The 13,345-nt window shown below is 46.1% G+C and overlaps 1 protein-coding gene across 2 annotated transcripts; it reads right to left on the minus strand.

The window, feature by feature from the left end:
• Positions 1-8,345: 8,345 nt before the first annotated feature.
• Positions 8,346-13,032, minus strand: LOC141980756 (olfactory receptor 51G2-like). Of its 2 annotated transcripts, XM_074942343.1 has the most exons (3): positions 13,021-13,032; positions 10,560-10,578; positions 8,346-9,244 (listed from the first exon to the last, which is right to left on the minus strand). In XM_074942343.1, exons 1-3 carry the CDS (start codon positions 13,030-13,032, stop codon positions 8,346-8,348), a joined length of 930 nt encoding a protein of 309 aa, XP_074798444.1. The 2 variants fall into 2 exon arrangements, with proteins under 2 accessions (XP_074798444.1, XP_074798435.1); XM_074942334.1 differs by lacking the exons at positions 10,560-10,578; positions 13,021-13,032 and having other exon boundaries at positions 8,346-9,284.
• Between the last annotated feature and the right edge of the window lie 313 nt (positions 13,033-13,345).

The raw sequence follows: 13,345 nt of genomic DNA on the forward strand, positions 1-13,345 counted from the left end.
CAGAGAACATTAACTTATTGGCTTAGTGAGCACGAGCTTTAACCCCCAACACAGCCAATGGAAACTGCAAGAGGCCAAATCACAGGGGATGTGGGGTGATGCTACCCAACTGGAATACAGCACCAGCCCGGCCTCAGGCTCTATTCCTGGAATCTGGGTTTGTCATCACTATTTTTATGGGGCCGATTAGTCACAGGGCTACCTCGAGGGTGGCCAAGTGGTAACAGTGATGCTGTCACAGCTGGAATCATAGGATCATAGAATCATAGAATATCAGGGTTGGAAGAGACCTCAGGAGGTCATCTAGTCCAATCCCCTGCTCAAAGCAGGACCAATCCCCAATTAAATCATCCCAGCCAGGGCTTTGTCAAGCCTGACCTTAAAAACTTCTAAGGAAGGAGATTCTACCACCTCCCTAGGTAACGCATTCCAGTGTTTCACCACCCTCCTAGTGAAAAAGTTTTTCCTAATATCCAACCTAAACCTCCCCCACTGCAACTTGAGACCATTACTCCTTGTCCTGTCCTCTTCTACCACTGAGAATAGTCTAGAACCATCCTCTCTGGAACCACCTCTCAGGTAGTTGAAAACAGCTATCAAATCCCCCCTCATTCTTCTCTTCTGCAGACTAAACAATCCCAGTTCCCTCAGCCTCTCCTCATAAGTCATGTGTTTCAGACCCCTAATCATTTTTGTTGCCCTTCGCTGGACTCTCTCCAATTTATCCACATCCTTCTTGTAGTGTGGGGCCCAAAACTGGACACAATACTCCAGATGAGGCCTCACCAATGTCGAATAGAGGGGAACGATCACGTCCCTCAATCTGCTCGCTATGCCCCTACTTATACATCCCAATATGCCATTGGCCTTCTTGGCAACAAGGGCACACTGCTGACTCATATCCAGCTTCTCGTCCACTGTCACCCCTAGGTCCTTTTCCGCAGAACTGCTGCCTAGCCATTCGGTCCCTAGTCTGTAGCTGTGCATTGGGTTCTTCCATCCTAAGTGCAGGACCCTGCACTTATCCTTATTGAACCTCATCAGATTTCTTTTGGCCCAATCCTCCAATTTGTCTAAGTCCCTCTGTATCCTATCCCTATTCTCCAGCGTATCTACCACTCCTCCTAGTTTAGTATCATCCGCAAATTTGCTGAGAGTGCAATCCACACCATCCTCCAGATCATTTATGAAGATATTGAACAAAACCGGCCCCAGGACCGACCCCTGGGGCACTCCACTTGACACCGGCTGCCAACTAGACATGGAGCCATTGATCACTACCTGTTGAGCCCGACAATCTAGCCAACTTTCTACCCACCTTATAGTGCATTCATCCAGCCCATACTTCTTTAACTTGCTGACAAGAATACTGTGGGAGACCGTGTCAAAAGCTTTGCTAAAGTCAAGAAACAATACATCCACTGCTTTCCCTTCATCCACAGAACCAGTAATCTCATCATAGAAGGCGATTAGATTAGTCAGGCATGACCTTCCCTTGGTGAATCCATGCTGACTGTTCCTGATCACTTTCCTCTCATGTAAGTGCTTCAGGATTGATTCTTTGAGGACCTGCTCCATGATTTTTCCGGGGACTGAGGTGAGACTGACTGGCCTGTAGTTCCCAGGATCCTCCTTCTTCCCTTTTTTAAAGATTGGCACTACATTAGCCTTTTTCCAGTCATCTGGGACTTCTCCTGTTCGCCACGAGTTTTCAAAGATAATGGCCAATCTTCCTGAAATAAAATTAATAAAGTAAGTAAATAAGTAAAAATATAAATAAATAATAATAATAATAATAATAATAATAATAATAATAATAATAATAATAACAACAACATAGGACCAGATTTCTCCCTGGCAGCCCCCTTTCCTGTATTACAAACTGAGGGTGCAGTCCAGGGATGGGAGATTCCACAAGGCTTGGAACATGGACATTTCCCTCAGGTCATTCCAGGATGGGAGGTCACTTCCCTTCTCCATGAGGAATGAAAAGGGGGACCCAGGATTCCGGGATTCCCAAAGTTATGCACAGATCTCAGTGATCCACTGGTAGCTAGGCCCACCCACCCACAATCTCTGTTCCTCCACAAATACTCTTGGATTCTCTCCAGCTCCTGGCTAGCACAGGTTCATCGGAGACGTACTACCAGGGTCTGTCACTCTAGTCACCTCTAGCAGAATCTGCTGAAAGGGCACTGTACAGTGTGGAGAGGGCTACACAGAAATGGGATGGCAGGTTAGAGTAGCCGATGGACCCAATACCCCAGCCATAGACTTGTCACGATGTTCTGACATTTCCCTACCCAGAGTGCATCCATAGACTCAGTTAGTGCAACCTTCATTTATGTTACAAGGAAGAGGCTTGAAAACTTACCCTGGACATCTGCTAGGGTGGCTATACCAACTGTATCTAAAAGGGATCCCCTGGAAAAGACTCATCTGCAGCAGCCCATCCCTCAGAGGAATAATTTAAGAACAGAAGAATGGCCATATTGATTCAGACCAATGGTCCATCTAGCCCAGTGTCATTTTTTCTGACCATGACCAGTGCAGATCCTTCAGAAGGAATGAATAGGAAGGCACTATATCAAGTGATCTCCTTCAACAAAGGACACTGTGCTAGTGACAGGCCTCATCACTAAGGCTCCATATTTGACAGGGAAGTCACAGAAGTCATGAATTCCATGACTTTCCGTGACTTCTGCAACAGCCAGTGCAGCTGGCCCTGGTGCCACCTGAGCAGCTCAGGCATCCCCTGGACCAGCCACACCAGCTGCTGCTGGGGCAGTCTCGGACCACCGTGCCCTCTGCCCATCCCCCAGAAGCAGCAGAAGTTTGGGTGATGGAGCAGGTAGGGGCTGTAGCCTATAGGGCTAACCTGCTTGCTTGCCTGTATATATATATTCTTTCTCAGGTTTAAAAAAAAGGAATGATTTCTTCACACAATGCACAGTCAACCTGCAGAACTCCTTGCCAGATGATGTTGTGAAGGTCAAGACCATAACAGGATTCAAAAAAGAACTAGATAAATTCATGGAGGATACGTCCATCAATGGCTATTAGCCAGGATGGGCAGGGATGGTGTCCCTAGCCTCTGATTGCCAAAAGCTGGGAATGAGTGACAGGGGATGGACCACTTGATGATTACCTGTTCTGTTCATTCCCTCTGTGGCACCTGGCACTGGCCACTGTCAGAAGACAGGATACTGGGCTAGATGGACCTTTGGTCTGACCCAGTATGGCCGTTCTTATAGATTTCTTATTTCCTTATGGATTTGATTACTTGTGTTATTATAATAGGTTTATATTAAAGTCATTTGGCTGTAATGCAAGAAACCTACAGGCCATATCCTGTATGTTGAGCTAAGGCAAAGTTACCATATCTACGTCTGGGACCTTTCACCCAGATAGTGAAGTTGGCTTAAATACATCTGGGACCCTTCACCTAGATAGATAGTAATGGCGTAGGGGGTTTCCACATCCGGACCCTCACACTTAACAAGTACACCACAAGAAAAGAACCGAAATAACTGGGAAAACGAAAATAACACATGTGAGAATGATCTTATGTCATTAATATATATGTATATGTCATCAATAAATACAAATAAACCAGCCTATGGAGTAGGTGTATCCTAATATTTTTGTGGGTGAGGAAGATAAGTTTGGCCATAGAAGGAGGGCCCAAGCACCTAAGCATATAAAAAGAGGTGCTAGGGGCTTGTTTAGGAAAGGAGGGTGAGCTTGTTTCTAAGCAAGTTTCTTTCTTCTGTCTAATAGTCTGTTAGTTTTAATTCTAAGTTTTAAGTCAGTCAGTTAAGTAAACTAAGTTAGAAGAAAGCTAAGAGCTATCAAAGCTAAGTTCTGCACCTCCAACTCAAGAATTGAGGAACCTGGACTGAACTGTTTTGGCATGCCAGAGGTGAGGCTGGTCCTTTGTCTCTTACTACCAGTTTATCAAGGAAGGGTGTGAGTATATTAATCAATGCTATATAGAAAACAGTAGCATATATAAATTGTGACAGGGTCAGGCCAGATGGCTACAGGAAAGTGATAGAAGCAGATATATTAGCCCCAGGTTAAGTAGGTCCCTTTTCCCTGGGTAAGGTAACAGGGAAGATTCCAGAACAATCAGGAACTTTCTGGAAACAAGTAAGGCAGACAGGCTGATTAGAACACCTGCAGCCAATCAAGAAGCTGCTAGAATCAATTAAGACAGGCAGGCTAATCAGGGCACCTGGGTTTAAAAAGGAGCTCACTTCAGTTTGTGGTGTGCATGCAAGAAGCTGAGAGTGAGAAGGTGTACTACTGGAAGACTGAGGAGTACAAGCATTATCAGACATCTGGAGGAAGGTCCTGTGGTGAGAATAAAGAAGGTGTTGGGAGGAGGCCATGGGGAAGTAGCCAGGGAGTTGTAGCTGTCATGCAGCTGTTTCAGGAGCCACTGTAGACAGCTGCAATCCACAGGGCCCTCGACTGGAACCCGGAGTAGAGGAGGGGCCCGGGTTCCCCCCATCCCTCCGTTCCCCCAACTCCCTACTTGATACCGGAGGAGTTGACCTGGACTGTGGGTTCCACCAGAGGAGAAGGTCTCTGGCCTATTCCCTGATTCACTAGGTGGATCAGCAGAGACTGCGGGGATTGTTCTTCTTTCTTTTCCCCATGCTGGCCAGTGATGAGGCTAACTGAGTGAATGGCAGATTTGAGCCACAAAAGTGGATAAACTGAGGGCTGCCATGAACCTCTGAGGTGAGCAAATCTGCCAATAAGTGCAGGACCCACCAAGGAAGACGGGGAACTTTTTCACAATATCCTTAGAATAATAATATTGTATTGTAATCCTGATTTATTTTACCATTTGATTACTATTTTATTATTATTCCTTATATATCAATAAAAGTTTAAACTGTATTTGTCTCAGTGTGAGTGTCCTGTCATACCCCCAAGGCTCCTGTGCATATTCTGTGTAGCCTGATTCTGGGACAAGAACCTTATTGTCTTCTGATCAGATTAATTGGCAAGCCTATAACCCATACTATCCAAATTAATAATATTAACCTCCTAAAGCAGGCAATAAGGCTCTGGGCGGTGCTATCCTTGGGGAGGGCTCCGCAGAAGTGGTGACATGTCCCTTCCTCAGCTCCTAGCTCCAGTCCATGCGCTGCCTCCAGACCCACCACAGCCCCACAGCTCCCACTGGCAGATGTTCCTGGCCTATGGGAGCCGCATAGCCAACTCTTAGGGTAGGGGCAGCATGTGGAGCTAGGAGCACAGTTGACGTTTGAAATGGGCCACTCTCATTACCACTGCAAAAGTTATTTTTCTCCCTTGGTATCCTACTGTTAATTGAATTGTCTTGTTAGACTGACCTTACACATGGTAAGGCAGCTACCATCTTTTCAGGTATTTATACCTGCTCCTGTATTTTCCACTCCATGCATCTGATGAAGTGGGTTCTAGCCCACAAAAGCTTATGCCCAAATAAATTTGTTAGTCTCTAAGGTGCCATAAGGACTTGTTGTTTTTGCTGATACAGACTAACACGGCTACCACTCTGAAAGCTGTTACCTGTAATCAGTTTCTTAATGTATTAGGCTTAGACTTGCAAATTTGTTTTATTTTGCTTTTGTGACTTACTTTGTTCTGTCTGTTTTTACTTGAAACCCACTAGTTAAACATATTTTGTGGTGTATAAAATAAAAATACTACTTTTTATTCTTAATAAAATTACTTTTGTTTATTAATAAACCCAGAGTAATTAATTAATACCTGGGGGAGCAAACAGCTGTGCACATCTTTCTATCAGTGTTACAGGAGGCGGGTAAATTATGAATTTACCCTGTATAAGCTCTATGCAGAGTAAAACAGATTTATTTGGGGGTTGAATCCCATTGGGAACTGGGTGTCAGGGTGCCTGAGACAGGTAACCTGCTGATCAGTTTTCAGCTAAAACCTGCAGCTTTGGGAGCATGGCCCAGACCCTGGGTCTGGGTTGCAGCAGGTTAGAGTGTCTGGCTCAACACGACAGGGTTCTGGAGGTCCCAAGCTGGCAGAGAAAACTGGTTCAGAAGTAAATTCAGCACATCAGGTGACAGTCCCAAGGGTATCTCTGTGACCGAACCCATCACAGTATTCTTGAGGGAAGAGATGGGCAGAGGGAGAGGCCTCAGGGGAAGAGGCGAAGCAGAGTATAGGGTCTCAAGGGGGAAGAAAAAGGGATGGGGCAGGATCACAGAGGGGAAGTGGCTTCTGCATGTGTCCAGCTTTTGCCTTTTGAAAAGGTGGTCACCCTACGTTGAACGGACTGGGTTGTGATAGGAGTTAGCTGTGCCTCTGTGAAGGGGCTGAGGACCGTGTCCCCCCTTTATAAGCAGCGGGGGCAGCACAAACCAAGGGGAGGAGAAGGAAATCTGGACCTGAGTCTCTTCCCAGGATTCCTGTGGTTCAGATCCCAATTACACACTGCCCTGCCTTGGTGGGGAGTGAGCTCAGCAGGTGTGCTGTGGGCAGAGCTGTCAATGGGGAGATGGGGTGTTGCCTAAATGGCTTTTCCTGGGTTCCCCATGTTAATCATTCTCTGAAACAACTCAGTCACCAGCAACTGGCTAAGAGTACAGGGAAATGGTGGATGACTGTGCTCCTTGAACAGCCCCTGTCCACAGCTGGTGCAGCCCCATGGATTATGCAGCTCCCAGAGCACTCAGGAAGGGCCTGGACTGCGACTGAAGAACAGCCCTGCAGCTTTTGTCATGGCCTTTGGATCTTTCCCCTCTGTTTGCCACTTTCTTGTGGAGGCAGCCTTTGCTGAAATCTGTGTGAGTCTGGGTGGAGTGACTGTAGAGTTCAGCCGCATCTGTGTTACAGGGACAAGAGGTGAAGCTGACTTTTGCCTGAACAATGCTTTCTCCCAGCCAGACCTTCTGAGATGAAGCCCCCGTGGCTGTTGCTCTGTTATTTGGCAGTTAGACCCATTCTCTGTGAATGACTGGCAAACACCGCTCCGGTGACTGTGCTGAAACTCCCGGTGACCCAGTGACATTTCAACACTCTCATCAGAAACCAGCTACCTACCCCTCACTGTCAGCCCAAGCACCCCGACATCTGCCTCAGACACCAAGGGTCTGGAGTCACGGGGCTTCCCAGAAGCCAGCTGTCACAGGACACTGTGGTAAGACGACTTTTATAGACAAATGTCAGAGGTGTTGCTCTGTGGAACCCGGACACAGCCCTGATCTTAGGGTCTCAGAGTCTCTGAGCATCTGGAATGCATTTATCCTCCCGCCAATGCTGTGAGGTAGGGCAGGGCTACTAAGCATCTGGACAAAGTCTCAGAGACAGCCAAGGGCTTGCCCACGGTCAGACACAGCAAGAGAATCAAACCCAGCTGACTTGAGGCATAGAGCCATGCCCAGATCACAGGACCAGCCTTCCAGACATCTGAGCAGTGACAGGTCTGGCTGGATTCTCTGCTGTTCCACAAGACTCCCCTCTGTGCTGCAGAGAGCAGGGATGGCCAGGAGCCAGTTACAGTCGTTTGATTGTCTGGCCTGTTCTCCCCCTGCCTCAGAAGAGTTTAGAGCAGCCTGGGGGCCCAGCTGACCTCTGCCTGATGGTAACGGCTTCCAAGAGCACATCCTACTCTGCCCAAGACCCTGCAGACAGTGGCCACTCCAGATTGCCCCCATTTGGACCTGAGGTAGCCCTGCAGACTCCCTGCCCTGCCTCTAAGGTTCTTGCAATGACTTACTCTCATCGTGGTATAGAGCCCCTTTTTGGGGTCACATTAACTCAGTCTTCTCCAAAACACAGTCTCTCCTACCCTCCAGCCCCACCCTCCTCCTTTACTCTGGAGCCCCCCACCTCCCTGCTTGCTCGGGTCTTCATCTGATCCGCATCCCCTACTGCTCCTTTTCCCATGAGGTCCCACCTACTGCCCTATCACTTCCCACTAGGCCCTGCCCCCTGTTCATGACTTCTCCCAAGGCTCCACCCCACAGCCAGGCCAGATTCAGGCCATGATAGCAGCTGCCCCATGAGCCCAGGCTGCTGCGGGGAGACCCAGATTCTCCACCTTCCCTGGGTTGTACATCCTGGGAGATAAAATGTAGAGGGTCTGGGGATCTTCAAAGTGACTCTGACTCCCTGGGCAGCTGTTAACATCACCTGGCTTCTAGCTTCTAGCCTGAAGAGGAAGCAGAGCCTTGGGTAAAGAGGAGGAGCAGGGGGCTAAGTCTTGTGGGAAGAGATGGGGCGCAGGAAGGTGCAGAGGGGGAAGAGGATCCAGGATGGAATAAATGGTCTTGGCCATTGTCACCACTGCTGCAGACATTTGATGAACTGACCCTTCACTTCACAAATGCCCTGATTATCCTTGCACGAAGATGTTTGCTTTTCACGCTGTACACAATTGGATTTATCAGGGGTGGGATCATCATGTAGACATAGCCCAAAAGAATCTGAAGAAAGTGAGAAGAGCTATTCCCGAATCTGTGTATCAGAGCCAGCCCTATCTCTGGTATGTAGAAGATCAGGACCGCGCAGAGGTGAGAGACGCAGGTGTTCAGGGCCGTGAGGCACTCCATGGAGGATGCGATGCTCAGTACTGTTTTGAGGATCATCACATAAGAGAGGAGGATGAGCAGTGAGTCCAACCCCATCGTGAAGAGTGCAACAGACAAGCCATAGATGTTGTTGACTGTGATATCTGCACAAGCCATCTTCATGACATCCTGGTGCAGGCAGTAGGAATGGGAGAGGACATTGGCTCGACAGTATAGGAACCGTTTCACGAGAAAAGGGAGTGGGAATATTAGGGCCACCCCCCTTAACACAAACACTAGTCCCGTTTTGGCAATTCTCGGCAGAGTTAAGATGGAAGCATATCTCAGCGGGTTACAGATCGCGATGAAGCGGTCAAAGGCCATCAACAAGAGCACGGAAGATTCGATGCATTGAAGCGAGTGGATGAAGAACAGCTGGGCAAAACAGGCATTGAGGCTGATCTTCCTAGAGTTAAACCAGAATACGCCCAGTATTGTTGGCATGGTGGCTATTGATAAGCCAAGGTCTGTGGCAGCCAACATGGAAAGGAAAATGTACATGGGCTCATGCAGGCTTGGATCTGTTTTTATAGCAAACAGAATGACTGCATTTCCTACTATCGAAATAACATACATTAAGCAGAAGGGGACAGATATCCAGAGATAGACGTCTTCTTGCCCAGGTATCCCGGTGAGAAGGAACACTGCAAATTTGAATTTGGTGTCATTGACAGCTGTCATCATGTACTGGGTAGGTCTGAGGAGTTTTGAACTTTCCTTCCTGAAAGGAAAAAATGGAGACTAGATTATATTTAACAAGACATCTTTCTGCTCTCAGTGCCTGTCTAGAGACTCTCACAAGCTTTAGGATGATCAGCAAAGTATAGTCTTGGATTTACACCACCAATTGGAAGATAGGCATTGCCAGACTGGATCAGACTTGTAGTCCATTTAGCTCGCTATTTAGTTGCCAGGTCTAGATTCTTCATAATAAGGTGGAAAGAGCCCTGCAATAGGCAGCTCTGAGATAACCTGCTCCCAGGGAAAGTTTCCACTGACCCCACTAGTTAGACATATTTTTTGGTGTAAATCAGGAAAGTTTAGGATCCTTCCCAGACTTTTTTAAAAACAATTCTCACTACTGTATTTGGATTTTCTGGTTACCATATAAACATTCAGTCCTTCTTTGAATCCAGCTAAGCTCTTGGCCCCATTGATATTTTGTGGCTGGGAGTTCCTCAGTCTGCTTGAGTACTGTGTGATTTTACATTTGTGACCTTTCCAGACACCCTTTCTGGCCCTCCACTTCTGAGTGTGTCCCTGTCATAAATATAAAGGGAAGGATAAACACCTTTAATATCCCTCCTGGCCGGAGGAAAAATCCTTTCACCTGTAAAGGGTTAAGAAGTTAGGATAACCTCGCTGGCACCTGACCAAAATGACCATTGAGGAGACAAGATACCTTCAAAAGCTGGGAGGAGGGAGAAAAACAAAGGGTCTGTGTCTGTCTGTGTGATGCTTTTGCCAGGGACAGAACAGGAATGGAGTCTTAGAACTTAGTAAGTAATCTAGCTAGATATGCGTTAGATTATGATTTTTTTAAATGGCTGAGAAATTAAGTTGTGCTGAATAGAATGGATATTCCTGTCTGTGTGTCTTTTTGTAACTTAAGGTTTTGCCTAGAGGGACTCTCTATGTTTGGAATCTAATTACCCTGTAAGGTATCTACCATCCTGATTTTACAGAGGTGATTCTTTTTACTTCTATTAAAATTCTTCTTGTAAGACCTGAATGCTTTTTTCATTGTTCTTAAGATCCAAGGGTTTGGGTCTGTGGTCACCTAGGCAAATTGGTGAGGATTTTTACCAAACCTTCCCCAGGAAGTGGGGTGCACGGGTTGGGAAGACATTTCCAAACAACGCTTTCCTAATAAAAATAAACCCAGATAAATGTTTGGTGGTGGCAGTGGAAGTCCAAGGGCAAAGGGTAAAATAGTTTGTACCTTGGGGAAGTTTTAACCTAAGCTGGTAAAAGTAAGCTTAGGAGGTTTTCATGCAGGTCCCCACATCTGTACCCTAGAGTTCAGAGTGGGGAAGGAACTTTGACAGTCCCACTGTATCATGGTGTGTGAAAACACATGGGAGGTACATGGTGAAAATCCTTATTGTATTTATCTGCCCTGTACTGAAGCTATTTATAAATGTCTGTCTTTACCTAATATATATATATATATATATATATATATATATATATATATATATATATAATTTTCTCCACTCCTGAGAGTTCAAATTCTGCCACTGCCTCTTTACAGTACATGGGATAAATTCTTAGGGCCAGATTCTGAATTCAACAACATTGACATCAACTGCATCATTCCAGTTTTACATGTATCAATTTGATTAGAACCAGGCTCTATTAACTTTCCCTTACCAAATGCTCCCAGTGATACACTCTGACGTCCAAGAAACCCTCCAAGAGAAGCTGAAGTGCTTTTCCTGGCAAGTATTGACTGAATCCAGAGAGTTCAATCATCCTACAGGCTTCTTTTCATCTTCACCGGACCTGCAGCCTATTCTCATTCAAAAGTCTGAAGATATTTGGCAAATTAAAAGCTAACACAGTCAGTTACTTAGCTGGGTGGAGGAGGGGTTGGTGTCAGAAAGAAGTAAATAGTGCAAACAGTAGGTTCACTAGGTTTGCACTAATATCCATTTTCAGCTTGTAAAAGAGGAGACTAAGGGGGGATATGATAGAGGTCTGTAAAATCATGAGTGGTGTGGAGAAAGTGAATAAGGAAAAGTTATTTACTTGTTCCCATAATATAAGAGCTAGGGGCCATCAAATGAAATTAATGGGTAGCAGGTTTAAAACAAAAAAAGGAAGTTCTTCTTCACGCGGCACACAGTTAACCTGTGGAACTCCTTGCCTAAGGAGGTTGTGAAGGTTAGGACTATAACAAGGTTTTAAAGAGAACTGGATAAATTCATGGAGGTTAAGTCCATTAATGGCTATTAGCCAGACTATTAGCCAGGATGGGTAAGAAATGGTTGGATAAGGATAAGTGCAGGGTCCTGCACTTAGGATGGAAGAATCCAATGCACCGCTACAGACTAGGGACCGAATGGCTAGGCAGCAGTTCTGCGGAAAAGGACCTAGGGGTGACAGTGGACGAGAAGCTGGATATGAGTCAACAGTGTGCCCTTGTTGCCAAGAAGGCCAATGGCATTTTGGGATGTATAAGTTTGGGCATAGCGAGCAGATCGAGGGATGTGATCGTTCCCCTCTATTCGACACTGGTGAGGCCTCATCTGGAGTACTGTGTCCAGTTTTGGGCCCCCCACTACAAGAAGGAAGTGGATAAATTGGAGAGAGTCCAGCGAAGGGCAACAAAAATGATTAGGGGTCTAGAGCACATGACTTATGAAGAGAGGCTGAGGGAGCTGGGATTGTTTAGTCTGCAGAAGAGAAGAATGAGGGGGGATTTGATAGCTGCTTTCAACTACCTGAAAGGGGGTTCCAAAGAGGATGGCTCTAGACTGTTCTCAATGGTAGCAGATGACAGAACGAGGAGTAATGGTCTCAAGTTGCAATGGGGGAGGTTTAGATTGGATATTAGGAAAAACTTTTTCACTAAGAGGGTGGTGAAACACTGGAATGCGTTACCTAGGGAGGTGGTAGAATCTCCTTCCTTAGAGGTTTTTAAGGTCAGGCTTGACAAAGCCCTGGCTGGGATGATTTAACTGGGAATTGGTCCTGCTTTGAGCAGGGGGTTGGACTAGATGACCTTCTGGGGTCCCTTCCAACCCTGATATTCTATGATTCTATGATTCTATGGTGTCTCTAGCCTCTGTTTGTCAGAGGGTGGAGACGGATGGAGGCAGAGAGATCACTTGATCATTACCTGTTTGGTTCACTCCCTCTGGGGCACCTGGCATTGGCCAGTGTTGGTAGACAGGATACTGGGCTGGATGGACCTTTGGTCTGACCCAGTATGGCCATTCTTACGTTCTTATGAGTGTGCAAGTTACTTCAGCCATGCATACAAGCACTATAACACTCCCCTTTCCTGTACCTCAGCTCTACTCTTTGCTGAAACACAGACAAGCAGTTCTGTTCTCTCAGGATATTTGGGAAAGACTTGCACAGGTATTACAGAGGGATTGTCTTCAAGACTCTGAATGTAAGTGTCACAAACAGCTTCTGGTCAGTTACCAGGAGACAGTATCATACAACTGTTCACTGAACAAAGAGTTAACAGCACAAACCCTTTGCAAACAGTATGTGGAGTATTTCTAAAATGCTTTCTAAAGCAATACCCATTAAGCAGTAAAGTTACCACGGCTCCTTCCTGGAGAGATTCCAACAACTCTGCTTCTGGCTTTCAATATACATGCTGTCATGAAAGTTTGGTTTCAAAATTTATATAACAATGAACTGTTTTGACATAACATTTACACATCTGTACTTTTGTACACACATGCGAACCCATTCTTTCCCCTCTGATCTGCTTTCAGAGATGATTTCTAAGGTTACAGTGGGACTTAAAATGTGGCGTGTTTCATCAGCCCTCATTCAGTCGCTTGTCAGCAAACAAAAGTCTAGTAGATCCCCTGTCCCTGGGTTCATAGCTGACTGGGTCTCCTCAGGTTCTGTTCTGTCAGTCTGTAGCCTGTATCCGGAGTGGTAACAGGCCTTGGGATCAGTATAGAAAATATTCATTCCCTGAACTCTCACTCTCTAGTACATAATAACCCCAGCATCTGTAATTCAGGCATGATGAGGGTTTGCAGGAAGTGGATTTG

Source organism: Natator depressus, chromosome 1 (assembly GCF_965152275.1).
Source record: "Natator depressus isolate rNatDep1 chromosome 1, rNatDep2.hap1, whole genome shotgun sequence".
Taxonomy (NCBI): Eukaryota; Metazoa; Chordata; order Testudines; family Cheloniidae; genus Natator; species Natator depressus.

What these genes read in the sequence shown, in the direction of transcription:
- LOC141980756 (XM_074942334.1), bottom strand. Translation starts at nt 9,284, where the DNA reads ATGATGACAGCTGTCAATGACACCAAATTCAAATTTGCAGTGTTCCTT.